This window comes from Chrysochloris asiatica, unplaced genomic scaffold, assembly GCF_000296735.1.
Source record: "Chrysochloris asiatica unplaced genomic scaffold, ChrAsi1.0 scaffold00021, whole genome shotgun sequence".
Lineage (NCBI taxonomy): Eukaryota > Metazoa > Chordata > Mammalia > Afrosoricida > Chrysochloridae > Chrysochloris > Chrysochloris asiatica.
This window is the reverse complement of record NW_006408539.1, coordinates 11,253,728-11,281,243: the sequence shown is the minus strand read 5'-3', so window position 1 is coordinate 11,281,243 and position 27,516 is coordinate 11,253,728. Positions and strand designations below refer to the sequence as shown.

The following is a 27,516-nucleotide window of genomic DNA, read 5'->3' as shown; positions in this document are numbered from 1 at the left end:
ATACAGATGTCAGCGCTATTATGGGTTGTTGTTGTTGTTGTTGTTAAGTGCTGTCAAGTCGGTTCTGACCCATAGCTACCCTGTACAGGGTTTCCAAGGCTGTAAATCTTTACGGAAGCAGAAAGCCTCATCTTTCTCCCGTGGAACAGCTGGTAGTTTCAGACTGCTGACCTTAAGGTTCGCAACCTGACTCGTAACCACTACTTTACCAGGTTAGGGTTCCCATTATCTCCAGTTCTTCTCCCTTGCACCCCCTCTAGTCAGACATTTGCCCCCTCAGGACCCCATCTTTACATTTACATTGTCTAATCCCAGTGGTCAGTTCTCAGTCCTCATCCTGCTGACCTACTTGGCCACCCCTCCAATCTCAGGGACACTATTCTCTCCTGGTTTTCACCCTACCCCTGCAGCCATGCTTCCTTTCCTGGGTCCCTCTCATCTTCCAGACCTTGGATCTCCTCCTTTTCAGTCTCAGCCTTAAATACCATCTACACACTGTTGACACTTAGGTTGAAATCTCCCTGAACGTTTACATTTAACGTGACCTCTTGGCTTGGATAACCAGCGAAAGACTCAATGGCAAGATATGCCTTATTCTCTAATTCGGTGAAGGCTTGTGTTTGCTGATCCTTGACCCCAAAGGCTCTTCCCTAAGTAGCCACAGGGCTCAGTCCCTCACTTCCTTGGGATCTTTACCCTGGCCCATCCCATCTAAAATTGCACTTACTTTAATTCTTCCTTGCTCTATTTCTCTCCTTGATTTTATCAACATTTCATTTATCAACATGCTTTTTACTTTATGTTTATTGTTTGTCACCACTAGAATATGTATTTCAAGATGGAAGGGATCTTTAATGGGTGATCTGCTCTGTAAACCATCACTCAACTTACAATAAAAAGTTTGCTAAAAGAGATAAGAGATCTATGTGTTTAAATTGTTACCTTTCTAGCCCTTACAAGTGTGATACAAGGTGGGTATTCAATATGTATTTGTTGAATGCATGAATAAATGAATGAATAGAAAACTGCTTTTCGTCCTTCTTTGCCCTTGGGAAGCAAAGGGCTGTGAAAGGCCACAGATGAAATGCCAATGTAGATGGCTGGCAGACACCTGGGTACAATCCCAGAAACTGGGAACCAAGGTAGAGGACCAACTTGAAAGTTGGAATGAGCTCAGATTGGGACATTTTGACTTTGAGTGACATGAGGAATGTCCTGTGGTGATATCTAGCAGGGTTTTTTTTTGGTCAGGGACTCTGGAGAGAGGTCTGGGCTAGCCACAGAGAGAGAGAAATGAGAACAAATTATTGGGGGGAACATCCACATGTCAGGAGGAGAAAAGCTAGTAGGAGTGGTTGGCAATGGAGATAAGAACCAGGAGAGTCAAAGTTTTCTGGAAAAAGTTTCAAGAAAGAAAAAGGGATGGATCATGTTGAACACTGAACAGTAGAGGGGGAGGGATGAGGACTAGGAAATGGTCATTAGATTTGATCACCTGAGATCTGTTACCCTGTTGCCCAAATATCCCAGAAGGCCTTGAGCATGAAGGAGCATTGCAATGATGAGCTGTTGACAACTGATGAGCAGCAGAGTGATCTGAGCAGGGCTTTGCTGGAGGCAAACAGATGGGGTTGGGGGGAGTGGAAGACAGTGGACATACACTTTAGGAGGATGGAGCAATAGCCAGACCAAGGCAGTTTTAGAAGCTAAGATACTAACTTAAGGACTGATGGCTTCAATGCTTGATTTGTGGAGGAAAATGACTGGTCCAAGGTCACTGTGGCCCTTGGGGTTCCTGGCCCCCCACTTGGGTATGACCATTGCTCTTTCCATGTGACCAGCAGTGGGTATTTCCCAATGCTGTGTCTTTCCAGCCCCTGCAGCTAATATTTGTCTCCTATTGATCCAGTATCTAGCTTGTTACTTTTTAACTGGATTCCAGGGTTCAAAGGCTGGACTTTTGTTTAAACACATTACACTGGGGAGGGCATGTTCCCTGATAATCTCAACTGATGAACAAGCAAGGATCTTCTACGCAAATATGGACTGTAGGGTAGGCAAGGGGGCTGGGAAGCAGGAGAGGGATGGAGGTCAGGGTGAGGAGGTGGGAGAGGGAATGAGAAGACACCACTGACCGAGAAAGTCTCAGAACTTAGTAATAAGAGTGGAACTAGAATTCAAAAGACAAATCCCAAACCCAAACTTTCTGCCATGAACAATAGTAAAGATATTTTAATGACTATCTGGAATCCTTCATCAAATAGAAACTTAAGAAAATATAGCCACCTGGAAATCCATCAAATGAAAAACCACTTCTCAGTTTCTAGTCCTTCAACGCAATTAGAAAAAGAGCTGTTTCCACCTGGAAGGCGCCTGGACAGTAAAGCTCTTGCTGATTTGTGGAGTAAAGGCTGGAGGGGAGGAGGACTGTCCTTCAGCAGCAGTGTGGCCCTGTCTGGGTAGACTAGGCTGTTCTTGAGAATAGGCCGTCCTCACAGGTATCATCTCTTATTCACAATGGATTCTGTGGTCCGAAGCAGGCCCCCTGTCCTTGAAATCCTCCCCCACTTAGTTTGCCATAATTTAGGTCTTTATTTTGCTGGGTTTAATCTAAGTATCACCTTTGACATTTGTTTAAAATAAAACTATTAAAAGGGTCATACCTTGCTTTGACCTTATCAGTCATTTACACTCTAGTATAAATGAGTTGAATTCCTGGTGTGGAACTCTGCAATCACCACTGGACTGTGAACCACAAGGGCAGCAATTCAAGCCTACCAGCGGCTTCCTGGGAACCCTATATAGGGTTGCTATGAGTCAGAACCGACTCGATGTCACGTAACAACAACAACAAATGAGTTGATAGACTCCTCCCCTGGAGAATAGGTTTGATGGAGGGGATAGTGGATGGGCAGTCGAATGCAGTGGTTGAGTGGTAGCTTTGAATCAGAAATCACGGATTCCAGTCATCACTCTGCATGTCTCTTAACCTCTGGTTCCTCTTTCGTAAATTGGGCTGATAATGTTAGGGAACTTCGAATTGTTTGTGGAAAAATTCCATTACATTTCAACTCCTTTTTCATGTACATTTTGAAGTCCCCATGTATCTACCTCATTAGACTGATCTGAAGGTTGATGATGGGTTGTAATAGAATTAATATCAATGAGCACATCAAAGACCCTGAAAGTTTGGCTAGTATTTCGTGAAGAAATTCACTCTGAAAGCTGCAGATAAACGCTCTCTTTATGGAAGCCTGTCTAGCTGTTCCAAACGCTTTCCTTTCCACTCTGGATGCCACTATCTCCTTCCCAGCCTCCTTTTCTGCTAGGCATGGCCATGGGAATGAGGAAGCCATGATGTTTACCACAACCTCTCACAGGCTTCTCTTCCCTCATCTGCTGGTGGGTTGCAGAAGACCCCAGCCCAGGGCATTGTGGAGCCATTGAGGGAGGGATCCTGAGTCCCTGAATGGCTGTGTGGAACAGAGCGTCCCCACCAACCTGCACAGGATTGAGAAAGGAACCTTCAGTGTATTAAGCCACTGTGATTTAGGGATTGTCCATTACAGTATAAACCTGCCCAGATGAAGTCATTCCTTCATCCCTCCTCAGGATGCTTACCCAAAGTGGGAGGCAGACAGGGTCCTGTAGCACACTGTCCTGCCAGCTTGAGGCACCAGAAACCAGCCAAGTAAAGTGGGCTCAGAGGATGATCTCCATATGCAAATGGCAGGCTCTGTGTATGAGGCCAGGGTTTTTCTGGGGACTGGAGATTTTCACGGCACATGTGAAATGGGTTACTACAATGCAACCTGTGGAAGCAGGAATTTAACAAAACTACCTTATTTTATCCTGGTCTCTCAACTTCGCCTCCCACCATTAACAGGGTGCAGTCTTACCAATCTTTTATTGCTCTCTAGTAGAGATTCTCAGTAGAATCCTAAGATTCTACTAAGTCTATTAAGCAGCCTAGTGTGGTGCTGTGGGTTAATGTGCCAGACTGCAAAGCCATTTGAACTGCGAGGTCAGCAGTTCAAGCTCACCAGTCGCTCCTCAGAAACCCTAAACAGGGTACCTATGGGTCGGAACCGACTTGATGGCACTTCACAACAACAAGAATCCTACTTAGGTGGCGTTCCTTCTCTGACAGGTTCCCCTTTACACAGATTCCTGATCTCGCAGGTTTTACAGTACCTAGACACTTAACTAATGTCTTTTTCATTCATGATGATGTCCTGTGGCATTCCAGCCACTGGCTTGATGGCATTATTGCTTCAGGGCAGGGTTGATATCAGAGAGAAGTTATTGTAATACATCGCGTGACTCCATTCTAGGATGACAAATTTGGGTTACACTGCTGTATGCATAAAGGAGCTCTGGTAGTGTAGTGGCTATGAGATGGGCTGCTAACCTCAAGGTCAGCAGTTGGAAACTACCAGTTGTTGTGCAGGAGAAAGATGAGGCTTGCTGCTCCCATAAAGATTTACAGCCTCAGAGACACTATACAGGGTCACTATGAGTAGGAACCAACTCCACGGCACATACCAGGACCACCAATCGCTATATGCATAAATAACCCTGGTGGCACAGTGGTTAAGAGCTCAACAGTGAACCAAGTCAGTGGTTTGAACTCACCAGCCACTGGGGAGAAAGAGGTGGCAGGCAGCCTCAGAAAGCCATGGGCCAGTTCTACTCTGTCGTTTGCTCCCTAGGAACTGGAATGATTTGATGGCAGTGGGGTTTGGGGTAGCCATCTGTAAAACTCAGTAAATTAAGATTTGTGCATTACATTGTGTGTGAATTTCACCCTACAAGAAAAAAACCCCACGTAATAAAATCTAGTTAATGATATGAATGCGGAAGTATTTGGGAGGAAGTGCATCCATCTCTGCATTTACTTTGTTCAGAGGATTCATGGAAAAATTCCATTGTTTTTTCATTACATTTTTTCCATGAACTCTTTGAAACCCCCTCACACAAGACGGATGAAAGGAAGGACAGTTGGATCGATGTAGCGGGCAAGTACTGTAAAAGGGTAACTAGAATCTGGTTAGTGGGTAGAAGGGGGTTCACCGTTTTATCAATGCTTTTGGATGTTTGCAAGTTTTTATAACACAGTGTTGGAGAAGAGAAAGGAATTGCGCTTTGAGACTCAATAGCTGGCTGCCCTCTGGGTTTCTACCTCTAATAGAAGGTCTGACCCGAAGGCTCTGTCTCCCAGCAGCCTGTTGGGGTGGCTGCTGCTTGCAGACATTGTTCCTCTTTTCTGTGTCCTGCATTCAGCTAGGGCCTATTGTCCTCGGAGAAGCCCCTCTGCGGCCCACTGAAGGTCAGATGTAGGGGACAGCGGTGAGGTCTGTCATCCAGTCTCCACGGACCCACTCCGTACTTCCCCACCGGGCAGAGGGAACTTTCCTAGGGGGCATGGTGTGGTGGTTTATGCTTTTCTGCTCATCTCATCACAACCCAGTATGTATGAGGGGACTTCAAAAAGTTCATAGAAAAAAAATCCATTGTTTTTAATTCTACTTCGCATGAATTTTTGAAGACCTCGTAGGTATTTTCTCTCTCCCCGAGGGAAGGGCTTGCTTGTAGACACATTTGTGTGGGTGTACAGAATTCAAGCAAGCATACAACCAACAGCAGAGGTACGGAGGTCATTAGATCATGTGGGTTGGGGGCGAGAAACTCACCTCCGTGCTTACAGTAAAATGACACATTTGGGCAGGTTCTACGTTACTACCCTTTTATGAGAATTCAGTTCTCAGAATGAGGAAGTTAACAGTTCTCAGCTTGGCCTCGTCTGATTGAACATCAAAGTTAAAGTAGACGATTCTGCACTGGAGAGTGCATGGGCTCATCAAACTTTAATCACACAAGTCACACAAGTGTGGAATGTTTGTCCTCCATAGAGTCTGCTCTTTCCTTGTCGAGGTGAATAGTTGAGGGCACTGAAAAGGCATGAGGAACAGTGCCACTGGGCTTTAACAGGGAATTGGCCCACAGTCTGGATTTTGAAATCATCTTTCTTTTTGAATCACTAGTTTGTCGTCGAGTCTACTCTGACCCACAGTGAACCCATGTGTGTCAGAGTAGAACCGTGCTCCAGAGGGTTCTCAACGGCAGTATCCAAGACACCTCTGGGTGGATTTGAACCTCCCACCTCCCTTCAAGCTTTTGATTAACAGCTGGGTACTGGTGTGGTGCTGTGCGTTACTGCGTCAGACTGCAAAGTCATTTGAACTGCAAGGTCGGTGGTTCAAGCTCACCAGCTGCTCCTTGGAAACCCTCTACAGGGTTGCTATAGGTCAGAATCGACTCAATGGCACTCACCCCCACCACCATGTTAATAGTTGGCACCACTCAGGAACTCCATTAAGTCTCATGAACTTTCACACAAGAGGCGGGTGGGTTGGCTAAAAAAGGGTGAAATATGCCTTTGTGGCTATGGACCAATATGAATTAGATGAGGGGGCTTCAAAAACTCAAGGAAAAATTCCATTATCCTTTTCATGGAACTTTTTACAGCCCCCTCTTACAAAAGTTAAACAAGCACATCGAATTCCAAGTTCAATTAAAAAGAAAATGTCAGGTGGATAAGAATAAATGTACATCTGCCTGTTAGCCTGAGCCATGTGTTTGGGGCCACCTTGAATGATGTTACAGGTGTGGAAAGCTTCCAGGACAAGAAGAAAATGAAGATCCTGAGAACTGGCAGGCATTTAAACCCTAAGACCATTAAGACGATGTCTCCCATGCATAGGCTTTAAATCAGACAACCCATAATACTTGATGTAGAAAATGTTCCAGCTTCCATAATTCTTTATTAAATATTTTGACAAGTTGCAACACTTCATTACAACGACTTCATTTTGTCACATTACTCTCTTGCTGTCAGGAAAACAGTACCATTTCTCTTTAGATTACAAGGAAAATGAAAAGCAAAAAGGATTTGTCCTTAAACAAAACTTTTTTTTTTTTTTTTTTTTCCAGCGTGTATCAAATTTCATCATTATTTTAAAGCTATTCCGGTTGTGAAAATCAGCATTAACCATAAGTTGTCTTTAAAAATTTCAAGGTAGTCGTTTCTTTTTTCTGTTTTTAACACCAGTATATCAAATAGCATTTGGCTTCCATTAAGCGGTGGTTTAAGGAGCTCTGGTAGCGTAGTGGTTACGAATCAGGCTGCGAACCTTAAGGTCAGCGGTTCGAAACTACCAGCCACTCCGCGGGAGAAAGATGAGGCTTTCTACTCCCGTAAAGATTTACACCCTCGGAAACCCTGTACAGGGTCGCTATGGGTCGGACCCGACTCGATGGCACTTAACAACAACAACAACAACAAGCGGTGGTTTATAATAAATAGCTATGAAACAATGAGAATTCATTTGGAATGCTTGAAACCCTTTTCACCATGAAAGTCACTGTTTTCCTCATATTTTGTTTGGTTACCTATCCTGAATTAAGAAAAGACACCAAATTTGGGTCAGAATAGTCAGGATGTACAGCTTGAAGAAAATTGTAGAAGGGACTGAAGCCTCGCTGCCTTTTGAAACCAGGTTACTCAATCAAAGTGTAAAAACGCTATATAAATATACACGTGTTTGGACAGCATCTGTACATACATGTCTTACATACGCAGTAGTAAAGGAAGAACAAAGTTTTGCAAAGTTATCATGAAGGAAACTGTGACAATCTAGGTGAAATTAATCTGAGTAAACAGGACCAAACTGTTTTACACAGGAACACAGACGTTGGTAGATACATGATATGGTCAAGAGGAAATTCTTTGATACACAAAGTTAAGGATGCAGTCCACAAGGGGTTGTTGGCCACTAAATGGTGTCAGACCCTTTACACACATCAAACCCACTAGCAAAAAGACATGCCTCTCCAACATGCCTGGCGTTGAGTGTTGACATCTTATGGGAACACTGGCTGTCTGGCTTTCTTAGAAAATTCCAGACAGACACAAAGCTACCCCCACCCCCCTCCTGTAAAACATGACCCTGGCTCATGTCTTATTGCCACAGTGTTTTCTGACACACTGAAAACTCTCTGGGGTGGGGTGCACATATGCAATGTACAGACACTGTTCATTAAGGCTTAGATAAATAAAACAAACAAAAAAAGTGGTCCAAAGTATATCACATTTTCTTCCCAGTTTTAAAATCTGAAGTACAAAGTAGGATGAAAGATTTTTTTAAAATGCTTATCTCTGACCTGAAGTTGGCAGTTTTGACATTATTTCTCAGGATATACCCCACAGCCCAAAGACAGAGGTAGTGCATGATCTTCTGGGGGTCAGGAAGGGAGCAGGCAGGTGGTTACCCTGCACAGCAGCGCCTCCTACTGGCAAGTCAGAAAACAATGCCAGACAGCACCTTCCCACCTCTCCCTCCAGGGCTGGGGGCAGGAAGACCAGGAGGAGAGAGGCAAAGAAAGAGGAGAGCTAGCTTGATGGGTAGGGGCTCCTGAAAGGATGAACCCAGACTTCTCTATAGATGTGAAAATTCCAGAGGTGAGCTATAAGACTCTTAGGGAAATGTCAGAGTCAACAGGTAAACCATCATTCACTGCTACAACAACAATCAGTGACCTAGTGCCTAAGAACCTGGCATTCAAGGCAGGCAATCTGCATCTGGCAAGATCAAACATTGGTACATGCTAGTCTCCTTAACAATGTGAGATGCAGGGAGTGCTTCAAATATTTTACAAACCAAATTTCACTGTGTCCTCAAGTGGGAGGAGTAATTCCACACTGGCTATTTGACCTGAGGGTGGCTCACCAAGAGCTTTGGAAAGAAAATACTAGCCACATGTCACTCACTGTTGTAACTTGCCAGGAGACTTGCTACAGAACAGTAAACCACAGGCAGGTTTCAGGCAAAACCAAACCAAACCAAAATAAAGAAGAGCAATGAGATGAATACAATTTGAACAGAGTTAAGTGCCTCATCAGTTTTCATTCTGTAGGCAGCAAGCAGGTGGAAAAGCAGTGCTAACCTGGCTGAGCTAATCCCACCAGACAGAATTTCCCAATTCACTCCCCTTAGATTGATAAGCGATAGGGATAGAAACCTCCATGATCTCTGGGCAGCTGTGGTAACTGATGTTCAGAGACCTTCACCAGGTAACATGTACGCTTTGGAACGTACTTCTTAACCAATCCAAAGCAACTGTGCTGCAGGGGACTATGGAGACTAGATGAAATGAATTCCTATGGCCTGGGAGAAAACAACCTAGGAAAACCCAATACTTCAAAGTAGTGTGGGATGCTCAAGCTGCTGGCCGAAAAGCTGGTCACAAGGGAATGACCAAGCAACCTGGCTCAAGAGACTGTATGTTTTCTTGACTGCCAGTTCTAATTAACTCCCGAAGATGATAGGAAACGGTCATTAAGGTTTATTAAAAACAAAATCTATAGCTATTTCAGACAGACAGTGAAACATTAGAGATTGCTAACAAATAGTAAACCTTATTTTGATAAAAGCAAACAAACAAAAAAACCACACACACACAGAAATATACAATTGTCATTACAATCGTTGTTACTAAGGGGCAGATGAATGGGACCACCATTCTCAACTGCTGTCCTTCAAGTCTTCATGGGGGCATGGTCTGAGAAGTCTTCTTTGTTCTTGGTTGAGCGTTTATCTTCAAACAGTTTTTCTTTCATACTTTCAAGACTTGGTCTACTTTACTTTGACTGGATATTCTTTTCTGAATATACAGTTTACAGAAGGACAGAGAGCCCAGTTCCTGGTCTACATAGAGGGACTGCAGTCCCTGTAATTTTATGATCACTCTCTCAAAGACCATCAACTTGGGCTTTGGCACGATTCCTAACAAGAACACATTTTGGACTATAATAGTACAAAAAGTGGGGTTTGCCACAGGTGTTTGCTGCCTTGATTAGAGGGCAAAAAGTCCCACCAGAAAGTAAAAATAATGAGTAATATTGGTCTTGATAATTACTCCAGATCTAAGTTTGTTGACTACCATTGAATGTTGTTAAGTCAATACACAAGAGAGCCAGTACTTGGCTTTGTGGAAATCTGCCTTCTATGAAAAATCTTGGGTCTCTCTATCCTTTTAGACAACACGTTTACAACCACAACATCCATGGCTTTTCCTAAGTCACCCAGTGCTGGGTAACTGGCCTTTTCTTACACCAAGAGGTTCTTCGTAGGCAACAAATGGAGCTCCTGAAACCACTTTTAACCTAAGAGCCCTCAACTGCCGTGACAGGGTATAGGACAATGTGAACTAAAGAGGAGGTCCTGAAAGCAGACCTCCCATTCTACTACAGACCTTCTCCTAACACAGGACAGAATTCTGTAACAAAGACTTCACAATGGAAGAGAACCACACTGAGCAGGAACCCTCAACCCCACGTCACCGCCAGTCCAACTGCCGGGCTTGAGTGGAGCAAATCAGAACTCTGTCAGTTTCCACTGAACACACAGTAGATACAAGTCCGTACGCAGTATTTCAGCATGCAACATGTCATAGTAACAAAACTCAGTTATATTGTCTGTTAAATAAATCTCGGTAGTTGAGTAGAATTCACAAAATAATCAGTGAAGACAGGTCTGCGGGCTCAGCTTGACATCTGGGTTTTATACATCATCAGCAGCCAGATTCACAATGGATAAATAATACCGCACCAGAAAGACGTGTGCAGGGGGTAGAGATCATTATCACATTTAATTTTTATGGTAACAAACAAAAAACACAAACACAACCAGACATAACCTCCATGTAGAACATAAAGTGCCTTCAGAATTGGTGCATTTAAGAACAAAAATGGGTTATTCGGCCAACCATTAGCAAATTCATACAAACAAGAGACAGGACAGGTCTGGTTTCCACAGCTTCAAATCGAGTAGTGCCAAGTTTCATTCAAAAACTTCTCGACTATGAACAGCGAAGAGGAAATGCAATCACAGGAAGACTACAGTGTCAGGAAGGGTTAATCAATTTCTCCTCAGAGAACAGAGTCCAACCCTGTCTCAAATGTGTTGTAGCACACGTCATTACGTAATTACGTGGAAGGAATAATGATGTGATTCCGTCAACACAGAATTTGTCATGCTATGTTACAATTCTCTCAGCCTGTCACAACTATGCTAAATTTGTACAAACAAAACATAACAAAACAAAAACACAATACATAATATCCAGTTTGTTCTCATCTTCTCTGGGTATGGGAAAAATAATCATTATGCCTAATGTTCTACTGGAGAGTCTCTCAAAGTACTTGTCTGTAGACAAGTTTCTGGACAAAAATCAGTCTTCCGATTCTAGAAGTCGGGGTGGGAGAGTCAAAGGACTTCAAAAATAAAAATATCACTGACATGGAGTCTGGTATGAAATGCAAATACAAAACAGAAAAAGAAAAAAAAAAAAAGAGTTCACTTTCCAAGTACAGGAGACATCTTTAATCGTCAAGAAATAAAATCTGAAAATCGGTCTAAATCATTTAAAAAAGTAAACATGAGTTGTAATACTATACCTGTAGGGTGATTAATTCCATTTGTTGTCATTAGAAAGTATGTAAAATATTTATTAAGGGCTTTGCCTACAGAGGCACGACATAAATAGAGGAGTTCCTCCTGAAATGTAATTAGTGTGCATGACAACCAGTGGAGAGTCTGTGGAAGAAAGTCCAGGAAAGTCTGTGCTGGGCCGGCTCCCGCATCCGAGCTCGGACAGGTGCCAGGACAAGGCTCTGCCCCAGAAGCCTCACTGCGCAACCGTGCTTCCGCTGCTGTGTCTGCAAACGTCTGTTAGGCAAAATGCAAAAGTGCAAGTAGAACTTGCTGGACGGATGACCACTCCCAGGCTGAGGTCATTTAATCCACCCCTTCGAATCCTTGAGCATTTTCCACAGCCATGAGAAGTTTCTCTCGTAAGTCTTCAAAGGTTTCATATGGAGGTAAATCAAGGCGATTAAAGCTGCAAAGAGGAGAAAAGAGTGGAGATGAAAGCGACCATCAGCAGTTCCATCAGTTACAACAACATTTCCTAGATTTGGCAAAGAGCTCACCAGAGGATGAACCAGTCTTAGCCAACAATGTTGAGAATCAAAATATAAATTCCGGCTATGAAAATGCCCACACCAAATAAGCTACAAGATCTATGGAGGAAAGAGAACTCGGTTACAGGCAAGAATCCCATGGGGGGGTGGGGAGGGGGCAGTTATAAGCCTAGTGCCTGGATCACACCCCAGACCACTGACTCTCAGTCTCTGGGGGTGGGCCCAGGTGGTCTCACTACGCAGCCAAAGGCTGAATACCACTGAGTTTGAGAGGTTGTTCTGGCAGCACCATTTTCTAGTTGTGGCTGAAGTATGTGAGGGTTGAAATACAAAAACAGTTCAACAGAAGATGCTCAACTACTAGCTGTTGGTGGTTCAAACTCACTCAGCGGTACCTTGGAAGACAGCCCTAGTGACCTGCTTCTGAAAGGTTACTGTTGTGTGCCATGGAGTCAGTTCCAACTCATAGCGACCCTGTACAGGGTTTCTGAGGCTGTAAATCTTTATGGGAGCAGAAAGCTCATCTTCCTCTCACAGAACAGCTGGTAGTTTCGAACTGCTGACTTTGCGGCTAGCAGCCCAATTTGTAATCACTAAGCTACCAGAGCTAGCAACTGTAAAAAACTCTATGGACATGGAGCACACTTCTACTCGGTATATATGGCACTGTTAGGAAGTGAAATCAACTTGAAAACAAAAAGGGGAAAAAAAACCAACAAAAAAATACTACCCCCAAAACAAAAAAAGCTATCTGTTCACAGGATCATAGGGGCATTGACTATATTATATACTGTTACATTCTCTTTGAAGAGTCTAAATAGAAAGTAAACTGTGTGTCACTCCAGCAGAGCTGAGTTCAAATCCTGCTGCTTTGTGAATATCTGAACTGTGTGATCATGAGTAAGCTTACTAATAGCTTATGGGGATAAAAGTCGTAAACCACAGGTAATCATCAAGGTTATGTAGTATTACAGATGTACTTAGATGATAATTATCATTTGCTGTTAAGTGCCGTCAAATCGGTTCCAACTCATGAACCAACGACCTTGTGGTTCAAAATGACCTTGTAGTCCAGCGCATTAACCCAGGATGCCCTTATCAATACTCATTAATACTAGGAGTTTGGGCATTCTGCGTCAGTACCAAAGTCCTGCCTTTCCAACTAAACGTCTCACAAATCCACCAGTACTGGTTACCACGGGGTTGATCCTGACTCAAGGCAACCCCAGGAACGTCAGAGTAGTACAGTTGTGCTCCATAAGGGTTTCAATGTTTCCAGGCCTTTCTTCCGAGGTGCCTCTGGCTGTGCTGGAATTGCCAGCCTTCTGGTTAGGAGCCCAGCACATTAACCATCTGTGCCACTCAGGAACTCCAATCATAACTGGGAGGAACCACATTTGACTCTGGTATCACTTGGAATAAAAGTTTCAAACTACCAAAACCTTGTCCCTCTGAAACTAAGGGAGAAATGCTCAGGTACATGACTGTGTTGGTGTTCGCCCACCTCAGCGGGGAGTCTGCTTGCTTTCAAGGGCCTGGCATTGATCATATTCATTCCATTCAGAGAGTCCTAAGAATGATCTGAATGGAAAAATGTTTCTAACAGAAGCAGAAACCTTTTTATAGCCAAATTTCTCATGAATACATGTTAATGCAACTTCTTTCCACACCAGCACTCTCAGGTTCCTGCCCCAGAATTCAGTTGTATATCCAGCTCTGAGTGGCCAATGTGGGCTCAGAAACCTTTGCCAAGGGCAAGAAACGCAGGGTTGTCTGCTCACCATTCTAGAAGGCCAACCCCGCCACAGCTTTCTAAAGAGCAAAGTGTAGAGCCCGTGTGGAAAATCATACGTGTGGGACCTTGGATCAGCAAGAACAGAGCTTATGGAATGCTGTTGAAAAAAAAAATCCACCGCACCAACTTTGTGTCTGTGTGGTGCCATGTGGCTTTGCAAAGCCCCCCTCTGAAGTCCTCCTCCTCATTCTGTGGGGCCTCTGATGACAGTACTACTTCACATATCTCTCCTCTGGATATGGGGCCATCTGCCAGACATGTAAACTCCCACCACACCCACCAACTCCAGGAAATGGATAGTTTATCGATTGGCATGGAACAACCAATTTAACATTGCAATAAAAATCCATCTGCGGATAGGGTAGAAACTGTCACACCCATATATATTGAACACATTAGGGAAGAGGGTGTTTGGAGGACGAATTTCTGGTAGTGGTGGTGGTGGGGTTAACCCTTTCAGTGCCACACATACTCATTCTGACCAAATCCTGGTTTAAGTTTTAATAGTAAGGATCCCTGGTGGCACTGTGGGGTAAGCTTTGTACTACTAACTGCAAAGTCGGTACTCTGTGGGAGAAAGATGAAGCTGTCTGCTCAGGTAAAGATCTGCCACCCCTGAGACCCTACACAGGGTTACTATGAGTTGGTTTGGGTTTTTTTGTTTTTGAACCTGTCCATTCTGGTTCAAGCTCCTGACTGAAGATTTGCATTTCCGCTCCAGATATACTGAATTGGAATCTCCATTTTAACAAGATTCTCAGGTGGTTCTTCAACAGTGTAAAGCCCAGTTACTGTACAACTTAACATTTTCATCTGTTTCAATGTCATGTAAGCTATTTAGGGAGGAGCCTCAAATGGTGGATGGTTGGTTCCCACTCAGCCACTCCTCTAGAGGAGGACCTGGGGACTTGCTTTCGTAAAGATCGCCGACAAGAAAATCCTATGGGGCAGCTCTACTCCAAGGTAAAATCAACCGACGGCAGCCAACAACAGGAAGCGACCATGGGCAGGCAGTGTGGCCTCCACACGCCCCAGCCAGTACCACGCACACTGTTTGCTGACTGAACATCTGTGTTACTTACCACGTATGAGCTCTGGGCAGTTTCTCCGGACTCCCCCACTGCTCTATGGTAAACAGCTGAGGACCGTTGGAACCTAGAAGGAGCGAGCAGAACATTTCCATGAGCAATGCTTAGAACAGCAGGACAAAGCTAGGGTGTGACTTCAAGTCCATAAGGAAGGGCGGAAGAGAAGGTGGCAACCAGGCTGCATTTACCCCGGGCTCTGCCTGACAATCTCATCTACCACACGTAATATTACTGTATTTACTGTTGGAGGAAGCTCACAATGGACAGCAAGACTGTCCTTTCAACTAAACAGCTTACAATCACATGGATGATTCTGTAAAACCTAGATTTTTAAGATGCACCAAAGAAACAACAAAATAAAAATGAGAAAATCAACCTGAAGGTGCCCTGGGGTGGGAATGGGGTGGAGAGGCCCTACATTATGTACAGATAACAGTACAACAGCTTGATGCAAAAGCAAAAGTTTTTGGGTGAAGTACAGGTAGACCCCAATTTATGATGGGATTCCATTCCAACCACTCCATCCTGAATCGGTTCTGTTATAGGTCAAATACATGTTTGCTTTCAGTTTTCATTATTATTGACTTTCATCATCAGTATCTTTATAAAATGGACACCTGAGAATCTGCAAATGATTCACAGCAACGTTGAACGCAGTGCGTTACTAGTAAGACGTACTGAGCTGTAACTGTGGTTTGTCTTAATTTGCACATGCTGTATGTTGTGCTGAACCTGTGACATTGTTATGAAAAGACATCTGAGACTCGTCTAGGGGCCCAGGAGCCGAGTCTGGGCAGACACAACTGCATCCAAGAGAGGGATGACAGGAGGGATCCTGGTCCCCACACCATCCTGGCTCACCATAAAGTTCCGCGAATCCATTCATGGGTACTCGGGATGTCCCCGTGACAAACTGCAGTAACCGTATGCGCTTCTCGGCGTCCATCAGCAGCACTGCCTGTGAAGGGGGGCAGGAGGTTAGTGCGCCCCCACTTGACCCACCCATGTAGTGCGGGGTTGACAATGTAGGACTGAATCTTGGCTCTGCTGGATGGCAACTTAGACATTTGACTGTGAAGACTGAGGTCTGTTTATGGCCACCACAATCTTGACCCCTCTAATCTTAGAAAGTGGTCACAACGTCTCTGTCTTCTGCCAAGATGCCCAAATAAACGACATAAAAAGCCAAGTCCCTGATGGCTTCGAGCTCGTGTTTCTGTAAGGTGTGCCAGCCTCCCGAGACAACAATAAAAACATAAATTATAGTGGTACTGACACCAGGGAACCAGGATACTGGAGCATGAGATGGGATTTCATATGCATACAAATTCTCTAAGATAACATTTCATAAAAAACAAAACAAAAACGTAGACCTCTAAAATAATCTGTATATCTTCCATGCTTGAATTATCCCAGGAACTGAGTTCATTTTATCGGTGATATTTGAACTGCAGTTAAAAAAACAAAAAAACAAAACCCAAACTGTCCCAAAACAAAGGATTTACAAAGAACCTGCTCTTTCGTCTTTTCTCTCGCTTTTCTTCTGTCCTTGGAATAGAACTTAGCTAATTGTTGCTGTTGTTAAGTGCCGTTGAGTGGGTTCTGACTCATAGCGACTCTGTATAGGGTTTCCGAGAAGCAGTTGGTGAGTTTGAACCACCAACCCTGTGATTCAAGCAGACTTTGTGGCCCAGTGCTGACCCTATAGCACCACACCAAAGGCTTCTAGAAATTCAAACTGTTTAGGAGATTTTGTTTTTCTCTAAGTAAACATTCAGCCTTTAGAAAAACAAAACAAACTGGAATTGTCAACTTGAGTCTCCTTTGCACCCCATTCTGCTTCACAGCCTTCCTCAGGTGAGTACAATGAAAATAACTGTATTAATACAGCAAATCAAATTCCACCAGTATATCTGTTGAAAGATATAATGCTTAACAACGTTGGTTGTAATTAACAAAAAAATGGGGACAATGGATTTTTAAAAAATGGAAAATGGCATCTTGTAAAATTAAGTCCCAGAGCCTGGTCTTTCTGGAGAAGTCTCCACTTCTTATCATGGGCGGACCAGCTTCACATCTCTTGAGTCCAGTTAGCTCTTTTTCAGAACCACCCTACTCTCAGTATTCTCCTTGAAGTCAAATCAACATGACTTTAAGCAGGCAGAAAAGTAAGCATAAAAGCAACCTCACTCAGCTCCAGTTGTCTATTGGTGATAGACAGACAGACAGACAGCAGGAAAAGCTTCTCGTAGCTCAGTTTGTCTCCTCTCCCCCAGAGCCCGAGTTAACACAATGCCCTGATTTCCAGCGTCAGTCCACACTGAGAACAGGAAGGGCAGCAGGAAGCCCTGAGACCTCACCCACAGCTCCTGCCACACCAGCGCAGGGGATACATTACCTTCCAGAACCACTGGATGACAGGGTGATTTGGGCAGTAGCCGTTCTTGTAAATAGAATGCTGCCTCCAGTCGTTCACATCCACGTCACCAAGGCCGCACATCAGCAACTAGTAATGAAATTGAACAGGTGTAATCGAAGCAGGACAACGGGAGAGCCAAAAAGTCCTCCGCTCCGAGAAACCAGCTTTTATTCTCAATGTCAGCATAAAAACAAGAGAAGGTGGATACATGCTCCCAATTTTACCTGCCACAGCAGACATCATAGAGCATGGGGAGACCCAACTCCAAGAGGCATGACATTTCACATTGGACACAAAAGCGTCACACCCACTCAATTCTGCACCCGTCTAATCCTAAGCCCGGTGCCCACCAATACCCTTGTGTTCCATTAAATAGGCATTGGACCTGGGCTAAGGCTTATACCTCTGAGCAGTCGTCTGTGTTTATATTTGAAAATAAGTGCTCCCCTACAAGCCCAGAGAATTAGTGCATATTGACAGCAAGAATGCATCTCCCCAAGATCAAACAATCCAGGTGATGAGAAATCACCCCATCTGCTCAGGGGACCGTGGACTGAGAGGCACTAACCCATCGTTAATTCCTTGTTTATCACTTAAGGTTTATTTTGTGTCTAATTATGTAGCTTTCCCAAGGGGAAAGTTCCCTGTGAAAAAGTGGAGAATGAGGATAGTCTCACAGGAGTAGCAGGGAAAACGAAGGAAATTTCTACCAGAGGCCGGAAACCTGGTTCCAGGCCCCGCCTTTGCCAGCACTTCGCTGGGCAGGGGGCGATGTGCCGGATTTCTCCTATAAAGCTCACCTGATATGATTTCTATGCCACCATCTACTTTGATGTTTCCATTTTAAGATAAAACTACAGAGAAAGTATGAAAACATGCTTCAAGGAGGTGGCCTGGACAAACGTCTATTTGAGCCTCACCCACAACTCAACAGCCATGGGTTCCTCCCACCTACTTCTCACACCACAAAAAAGGGTGAGAAATAGCCTTTGGTTTGTGTTACCCGCTCTCATCTGAGTCAGTACAAAAAAAGCTGAAACAGAGAATCAGTAAACCACCTTTTGCTACGACCCTGCTGTCTGATGTTTTTCTTATTTAACATCAGTGACTTCAAGTTCAGTGAGACAGTTGGTCTCTCTCCCCTAGTAGATACTTACTCCATCTTATGCCAAATTCCCTCATTCAGCTGCCACAGTAGGGCTGGAGAAGTACCTCAAGAGCCCTGGCCAGCTGGATCTTGTAGGCAGGGGTGGGGGAGGCATCCCGAATGGATGGTGAAACCTTGGTTCTACCTGACCCAGTTTGCCTGACCTGGTATGTTCTGGACCACAAACCAGCTTGGAGCTAGGTCTCTACGTACCTGGTAAAGATGCGTACCCACTGCCCTCTCATAAGCAGAAAACTGATGGCTGACAACTTCTGCTATTCCTTATTCTTAAACTAGCCAACAAAGCAGCCCCACAGACAAGAGACATGCAGTAAAATCCACCTCCACATATTCCTCAGGATACCATGTACCAGAGAACATTAAAATCTACTTGCAAAATGATGAGACACTCTCATCTTCTAAACATAAAACGAGGTTCACAATACAAACCTCCAGTTCGTTTTCATCAAAAATTTTAATCAAATCAATAGGAAGCAGTTCTGTGAATCCCTGAAATAAAAAAGACAGAAATCACCTTAAACACATTTCCTTGAAAGACACAAACTTTAAAGGAAAAACAAACTTTTGGGTTAGCTAGGAAAATTATACTAAAAGCTTTAATTTTAGGTAAAATTACCTTTTTCTTAAACTGACAATTCACTTATCAATGACAGCATCAACCTATGTGTCGATCCCGACTCACAGTGACCCTACAGAGAGTTTCTGAGGCTGTAAATCTTTACAGGAGCAGAAAGCCTCATCTGTCTCCCATGGAGCGGTGGTGAATTTGAACTGCCGACCTGCGGTTGTATGTCTGCATATACACACACATTTGTATGTATGTTTATACATGTGCACAGTATGCACACATAAATATATATAGACACACATATGTGCTGGTGCTGTTGTTAAGTGCCATCGAGTCGGTTCCGACTCATAGCTTGTCCTACAGAACCACACCAGGGCTCCAATGCCACTGAAGCTCCTTTAACGTCCATTGTTGTTGTAGGTGGTGTGTGTGCCGTCGAGTTGGTTCTGACTCACAGGGACGCTGTAGAGTTTCCAAAGCTGTAAATCTCTACGGGAGCAGACAACCTCATCTTTCTCCTTTGGAGTGACTGGTGGGTTTGAACTGTCAACCTTGCAGTTAGCAGTCCATTGCTTATCCCACAATGCCACCAGGGCTCTTAATGTCCAGCTACTCCTCGGAAACCCTACACAGGGTCACTGTGAGTTGGAACTGACTTCATGACACTTAACAACAAAAGTTAGATTTACAGGAATTTCACTGTTAGCCAAGGTCAGACATTTTTAAATGGAGGCCTTTTCTGGAGGTTTGTTAGACTCAGAGAACTCTAAGGACTCAGCAGTGAATGGTACAAACAGTAGTTTCCAGTTACGCTGTCCCCTTTCAACACTGCCTTCCCCCTTGCCCAGTCTGCATGGCTATCCCAACGGCACCTCACAGAGTTATTCTCTAAACCACTACAGTGAGAACACTGGGTTTTCAATTTGGATCAAGCCACCTTGTGCTAACTCTCACCCTGTTTGAGGGGTGACGATTTCCCATATTTAAATTCAGTAAAACCCTGTAGAAGCCAGAACCTGTGTGAAGTGGAAACTCATTAGAGAGGAAAGCACAAATACTCCTCACTAATAACGACAGAGGTCAAAGGTGGGAAACCTGTAAGACCCGGAAACAGAAGCAGTCCCGTGGAGTTCTGGCTCTCACAGGCTTCACTGAACTTCCTGTCAATAAGGGCCCCAGACCACACTGCGGCTGTTCTTGTTACTGTGCCGTTGAGTTGGTTCTGACTCATAGCAACCATGTATATAGCATTTCCAAGGAGCTGCTGGTGGGTTTGAACCGTCAATCTTGTGGTTATCAGACCAGTGCTTATCCTTCAGTTCTTTATGAAAACAGCTAAGACAAATTAAGATGTAAGAGAAGCAAAGCAAAAGAAATAGAAAAAGAAAAAGGCAGAGTTGGGGCAACAACACACTCCTGGTTCTGGAGCTTGGCTAGGGGCTAGCTGGGCAGTCTCAGATTTCTCCTCGTGGCACTTCTTCAGGGGGCAAAATAAATTCCAGCACCCAGGCCCCGGGACCCCTGACTGAGGCACAGGCAGATCTCCTGGCCAGCCCTGCTTACCTCCAAGAATGCATTCATTTGCTTCTGAACCCTGTTCACAAATCTCCACTGGATGACGAGGCTGCAGAGAGAATGGAACAGTGTTTAATAAGCGTCTGTCTCTGGCAGCACGCATTTACTGCTTCCTAAGGAGTTCTGGTAGTGCAGTGGTTACGAATCGGGCTGCGAACCTCAGAGTCAGCAGTTCGAAACTACGAGCTGTTCTGTGGGAGAGAAAGATGAGGCTTTCTGCTCCCGTAAAGATTTACAGCCTTGGAAACCCTGTACAGGGTCACTATGAGTCGGAACCAACTCCTCGGCACATAACAACAACAACAATAATAACAAGCTTGCTGCTGGAGTCCTGGTGTGGCGCTGTGGGTTAATGCGCCACACTGCAAATTCAGTTTGCACTGCAAGGTCAGTGGTTCAAGCTCACCAGTTGCTCCTTGGAAACCCTATACAGGGTTGCTATGGGTTGGAACCGACTCGATGGCACCTAACGACAACTTAACAAAGATCACTGCTGCTCAGCAGGCAGGGCAAGGAAGGCAACCCTACAAAGGCACAGTACAGACAAAGGTCTAATGCTGGGACCACACTGTTCATTCAGCCTATTGACACCAACTGGATACACGGGGAAAAGCTCACAACACACAGAACTTCCAAAGAATGATTCTTGATGGCTTTGTTTTTCCGCATCAAGGTCTTTATGAATGTAACTACACAGTGAGAAGAAACAACATTATGGGGTATGAATGTATGTGGGTGTGTAGTGTGTACACAAAGATGCATACACACAAGTATAAATGTGCACAAATACTTATATTTTTCATCAACTATGTCTTTAAAAAGAGTACCAAGTACAGTGTATGTTGTCATATTTTATTCTCATAGTCAATGCACTGATTTTTAATACTGATGCATAAGCTTGATCAACCAAACAATTTACACTAATCTATTACTACCAGCGTTTCGAGGATTTATGTTAGATCCCTCTAAGTAATGGATATCCACTGGAACGGGTTTCCCAGGGACTTTTTTTTTGCATTGAGCAGAACTGACTGGAAGGCTAATCCCCTCTGGATTCTGTCTAAAGTGTTTTGTCTGGAAACAGCACAAGAACCTGGCTGCAAAGTGCTCTCACCTCCGAGGCGGCACTATGGCAACAGGCCTTGAGGTCCAGCCTGGCTCCACAGCCACTTGGTCCTATCGGGTTTTATTGGCGTCAGCAGCCACATAGCGTTCTCCTTGCACCAGAGGAACACAGGTATTAGGGAACAGCTGGCGATTTCAATCACCATTTTTTCAGTAAAGCTAGCTGGAACTCCGCCCAGCCCCAACCCACGACAAACTGGAAACTACAAAGAATTTGCTGCAAAGAATGATGTATGACTATACCTCAGGTATCAGATTTCGTGGACTTTACAGCCCAGTTCTCTGGGTGGACTGTTTTACAATCTGTCCAAGATCTGTACGTGCCTAATGAAGACAATGGTGTCTGATAGCGTGTCATCTTGTGAGATTTTTCCAAGTTCAGAACAAGCATGCCATTTCACATTAACCGACCAGAACTGCATTTGACTTTTCATTTTTTACTAAGCAGACTAAGCTCGTAACTTGATAGTGGAGGAAATTTCTACTGAGTAACAGTCACAAGCTTTGCCATGGTCTCTAAGGAGATTCCAGTAGTCTCTCTTTCAACTTAAGAAAGAAGGGCAGCAGGTCTTGTTTCTTTGCAGATGTCTCTAAAAGTTGTTAACACCCTTGGCCAATTCTCCACATTCTAGTCCTCACACCAATTTCCAATGAGAAGAAATGCAGAAACAGACTGAATGCAGACGAGGAGCTCAACCCACACAATGGGTGAAAACCCGATCTCAGGAGCCAAACACTGCTACATCCTTTTATGCCTGTACCAGGTCAGGTCTAAGCAGCCAGGGAAGTTAGAGCAATGAGGGCACCGTGGAACTCCACGGGATAATGCAGAATCGTGTGCTGGAAGCACACAGACACATGTACACCAAAAGGAAAAGGAATTGCTTAACAGAAGATGGTCTTCCAAATAGTATAAATATCCTAGGATTATTGAACAGCTAGACTTCTAAATAAACTTTTGTTACAACCACTGAGGGTGAGATTGAGTTTAGAAAATTACAAATATTAGAAACAGTTGATTATATTTGTATGCCAAAGATATGTGTGGTCTTCTACCCATGTGAACTATTTTCCTAGTTTGCTCTTCCTATCTATATAAACTATTTTCCTTATGGAAGAGAAACTAGATAAGAGATGAAACCTTTGTAATGTTACCCCACTGGTGATTGACATTGTGTTTCATCACTGCAATTCTAAATTGTAGACTAGACAAGAGCATTCTTCAGGAGACTATCTGCCATGGTATTCAACAACACACTCTTTGCCTTTCACTGATTCCTTGGCAGCTCACTGATCACAATACAAATAAAGCCCATGGATGTTGAGTCGATTCCGATTCATAGCAGCCTGTCGGGCAGGACTACCCCATTGGGTTTCCAAGGCTGTCAACTTCATGAGCAGACTGCGCCATCTTTCGTCTGTACAGTGGATGGTAGGTCAACCATCGGCTTTCAGTTCGCAGCCGAGCACTTAACCACTGTATCACCAAGGCTCCTTGGATACAGGTCCAATTTCCCATCAATTCAACTTTCCATGAGCTCAAGCCAAGAGGAACTTGTGCTGTTGAAAACGGACCAACAAGCTCATGTTTATAACATCCATGAGCAGTTTGGCAAACCCACCCAAACATGCTGTTCAGCTTATTAAAAGAAGAGGTTGCAAGTATCTGTATACTTACTCAATATACTCCCTTTTGTTTTCATTTGTTACCATTATTTCTGACCCATTGGGCTTCAGATCCACTTGGTATGTCTGTAATTACAAAGATAAAACACCAAAGATCATCATGAAGTTATATTGCATATTAAGGAATAACATCTTAGTTATAGAAGGGAGATAAACAAGATTTATTCAGAAATCTCTCCCAGCAAATGGGCTCTCTGTATACCAGAACATCTAATGAGGTTTTTAAATTGTGAAGAGGTAACCTATTTAAAGACGTTATCACTAAAGGCAAATTGTTTTATGGTTATTTATGAATTTTAATTATAAGCAACAATGGAGAATAGCAACATTTTTTTCTTTTCATCTGCTACGCATTTCTCAAGAAATTAATTAGCTTGGCAGAAGACAGACAGGGAACATTCATCAAGACTATAGAGACCCATGTTGTAATAATGCATTTTGTTTACGAAATTAAATTTTATAGGGATAAAAACAATGCATAGAATTTATTTCCAAGTCGCAACAGCACCACCAGGCCCTTGCTCTGCCCCTCATCCCCCTTCTTTTCCTCCCCCCACCGCTTTCCAGTCTCTGTCTCCCCATGAGTGTTATTATGTAAACCAGGTCTGAACTGACTCCTGCTCATGGCAGCCCCATCTGTGCCTGAGTTCTGCTCCCTAGGGTTTTCACTGGCTGATTTTTTAGAAGTAGACTGCCAGACCTTTCTTTTGAGGTGCCTCTGGCTAACTGTTCAATAATCCAACCAGGGTTTTCCCATCTTTTTTTAAATTACTACTCCCTAAAGGAGCTCTGGTAGCGTAGTGGTTACAAATCGGGCTGCGAACCTTAAGGCCAGCAGTTCGAAATGACCAGCCACTTCGCGGGAGAAAGATGAGGCCTTCTGCTCCCATAAAGATTTACAGCCTCGGAAACCCTGTACAGGGTCGCTATGGGTCGGAACTGACTGGACGGCACTTAACAACAACAAATGGAGTCTAGGTGTGGAGTCCTGGTGTGGTGCTGTGGGCTAATGAGCCACACTGCAAAGCTGTTTGAACTGCAAGGTCGGCAGTTCAAGCTTACCAGCTGTTCCTCAGAAACCCTATACAGGGTGGCTATGGGTCGGAACCAACTCGGCGGCACTTAACAACAACAACAACATTGAGCCTAGGACTCCTGGTGTGGCACTGTGATCGGCAATGGACTGAGAACCACAGGTCGGCACTTCAACCCTACCAGCGGCACACACTTCAGAAAGAAACCCTATACAGGGTTGCTATGAGTCGGAAGCGACTCAGCAGTACTGAAGAACAACAATGGAACCTAAGATAAGACCTGGCATGGTTCTGTAGGATCAGCACTGAACTGCAAGGTTGGTGGTTCAAGCTCACCGGCTGTTCCTGGGACACTCTAGATAAGGTTGTTATGAGTCGAACCAATTCGATAATACTTAAAAACAACAACAACATGGAACCTATGGTGTTTGGGTGTCGAGCTGTAAGGTAAGCACTGGACTGCTAACCACAAGGTTGGTGGCTCATTCTACCAGCTGCTCCCTAGAAACCCTGCACAGGTACACTATGAGTTGGAACCAACTTGATGTCATTTAACAACATGGAAAACTAGTGGTCACTCCCCACCCCCAATTGTTTCCCTCCATGACATTTTAACAAACAGGTCCACTGTGTACATGTGGGGTATGTGCACTAGGGCCCTTTGTTACGCCTAGTCCATGGTGTAGTAGTCTATAAAATGTTCAGCAGAGCACTTAAGAAATAACCCTCACTAGTTGCAATGCAAGTATAAGAGTCTATCACTGTTTTATTTTTTTGCCTCCAAAGAACCAATTTTCATCCCTTTGGGGACAATGTCACCCTGGTACACATGTACACACTAACTTAGCCCATGCCTGGTTCCAGGGACATTTTCTTGCAGGGTTTCTGCCACCTCTTCCCTTCCGTTAAGTACAAGTTCTTGGAAGTTCACTAAAAAAAACACCTTTTCCAAACCATCAGCTCAGATCCTGCTTTACTGAACCACAAAGCAAGAGTCTTTACAAAGCCAAGGGGATGCTAGTGATGCCAACGCCTAACACGTTCAGCTGCTAAGCAGAAGCGTGGGGGTTTGCGTGTACCCAAAAGCACCTTGAGAGAAAGTCCTGGTGATCTATGTCTGCTGTGAACAGGAGTTGATCCACCACAGTTTATTGATTTGGGCTTCACTTAATTCTAATGCCAAGGCACCAATGAACAGTCACATTTGGATTTGATTGAGACTAGAAGTAGCTTCTGAAGTTCATAGATCCTGCGCTTGTCACAAGCCAAAGGTTTGTGGCCACCCCTGCGTGGACCAAGTCCATTGGCGCCATTTTCCCAAAAGCCTGTGCTCATGTCATGCTCTGTCACACTTTGGTCATGTTCACAATATTTCAAACATGTTCATAATGCTGCTACTGCACATTTCACAGACTACAGTGTAGTGTGAACACAACTTTTACATGCACTGTTGTTGTGAAGTACTGGTGAGTCGGTGCTAACTCACAGCGATCCTGTATATAGGGTTATTGAGGCTGTAAATCTATGTGGGAACAGAGCAGCTGGGTGGTGGCCTCAAACCACTGACCTTGTGTTTTGCAGTCCAGTGTTCATCATACAGAGAGGCACTGCTTCATGATGATTGATAAGTGCCACTGAGCTGGTTCTGACTCACAGTGAACCTGGAGGGGCTGGTGGGTTTGAACCACTGACCTTGATGTTAGCAGTCCAGGGCTTATCTTACAATGCCACACCAGGATTCCATATACTTTTGATATCACTGAAGCAACAGGTATGTCACCATTATATTTTCTATATGGCAAGCCTTAAGGCATGCTTTACGATCTAATTAATTTCCAGACCATGAATGTTTGGTCTGAGACACAGGAAATTCCTCTCGGCTTTTGCAAAAGGGCAAGTACCAGGGTCCTAAAATACCTTGAGAATACAGGCATACCTCAGAAATATTGCACATTAATTTCAGACCACCGCAACAAAGTAAGTGGCATGATTGTTTTTTGTTTTCCTGGTGCCTTTAGAAGTCCTGGTGTGGCACTGTGGGTTAATGCGCTGGACTGCAAAGCTGTTAATGCGCTGGACTGCAAGGTTGGCAGTTCAAGCTCACCAGCTGCTCCTTGGAAACCCTATACAGTGTCGCTATGGGTCGGAATCGACTCGAAGGCACTTAACAACAACAACCTAGAAGTATATTTAAGGAGCTATGGTAGCGTAGTGGTTACAAATCGGGCTGCTAACCTCACAGTCAGCAGTTCGAAACTACCAGCTGTACTGCGGGTGAAAGATGAGGCTTTCTGTTCCTGTAAAGAGTTCCAGCCTCAGAAACCCTGTACAGGGTCACTATGAGTCAGAACCGACTCCACAGCACATAACAACATCAACAACAACAAGAGAAGTATATTTACAGTATACTGTGGTGCTTGGTAGGCATTATGAAAAAGTTTGAAATATTGTGACAAGGACCAAAATGTGATACAGACACACAAAGTAATAAGCACATGCTGTTGGAAAATGGCAGTGGTAGACTTCTTTCACGCAGGGTTAGCACAAACTTTCCATTTGTAAAAAACACACCATCTGTGAAGCGCAATGGAGTGTGTCATGCCTATGCTCCCAAGCATATCACTGTTGTGTGTGTGTGTGTGTGTGTGGTGACAGGGTCGGAAGATGAATCAAAGGTTTCAGACAGAAGACAAACACATCCTACAGACTCTTAGGATAATGATGAAAATTCTAGGCAGGCAACTGTGTCTTTAAAATTGACCATGGTTGATTGGCCCAGCCTTGATGGTAGGGTGGGCACAACACAGTAACAGCCTAGGAGTCTGAGCCCCACAGAGGACCACTGATCATGACAACACAACACAAAGAAGAGGGAAAGGCAAGCCTCCCACTTCCCTTCCCCTGCACCCTACTTCTGGTCACAGAGCCCACAGCACCTGCTTTTAGAGTAACTTAATTCTAATGCCAAGGCACCAAAGAACAATCACATTTGGATTTGATTGAGACTAGAAGTAG

At 44.1% G+C, this 27,516-nt stretch overlaps 1 protein-coding gene across 5 annotated transcripts in view; it reads right to left on the bottom strand.

Annotated features, from left to right (window-relative positions):
• Positions 1 to 11,207: 11,207 nt before the first annotated feature.
• Positions 11,208 to 27,516, bottom strand: part of NEDD4L (neural precursor cell expressed, developmentally down-regulated 4-like, E3 ubiquitin protein ligase) — a 272,916-nt gene continuing 256,607 nt past the window's right edge. For 2 of the 5 annotated variants that reach the window (XM_006837521.1, XM_006837523.1), the window contains 7 exons: positions 23,460 to 23,533; positions 20,645 to 20,705; positions 18,943 to 19,002; positions 17,325 to 17,432; positions 15,788 to 15,884; positions 14,921 to 14,993; positions 11,422 to 11,961 (listed from right to left, as the gene is read on the bottom strand). In XM_006837521.1, the coding sequence (XP_006837584.1) occupies positions 11,859 to 11,961; positions 14,921 to 14,993; positions 15,788 to 15,884; positions 17,325 to 17,432; positions 18,943 to 19,002; positions 20,645 to 20,705; positions 23,460 to 23,533 (576 nt within the window). In that variant the 3' untranslated portion in view covers positions 11,422 to 11,858. Of the gene's footprint in view, positions 11,962 to 14,920; positions 14,994 to 15,787; positions 15,885 to 17,324; positions 17,433 to 18,942; positions 19,003 to 20,644; positions 20,706 to 23,459; positions 23,534 to 27,516 lie in introns of all 5 variants that reach the window. The other 3 variants (XM_006837519.1, XM_006837520.1, XM_006837522.1) reach the window with 3 other exon arrangements.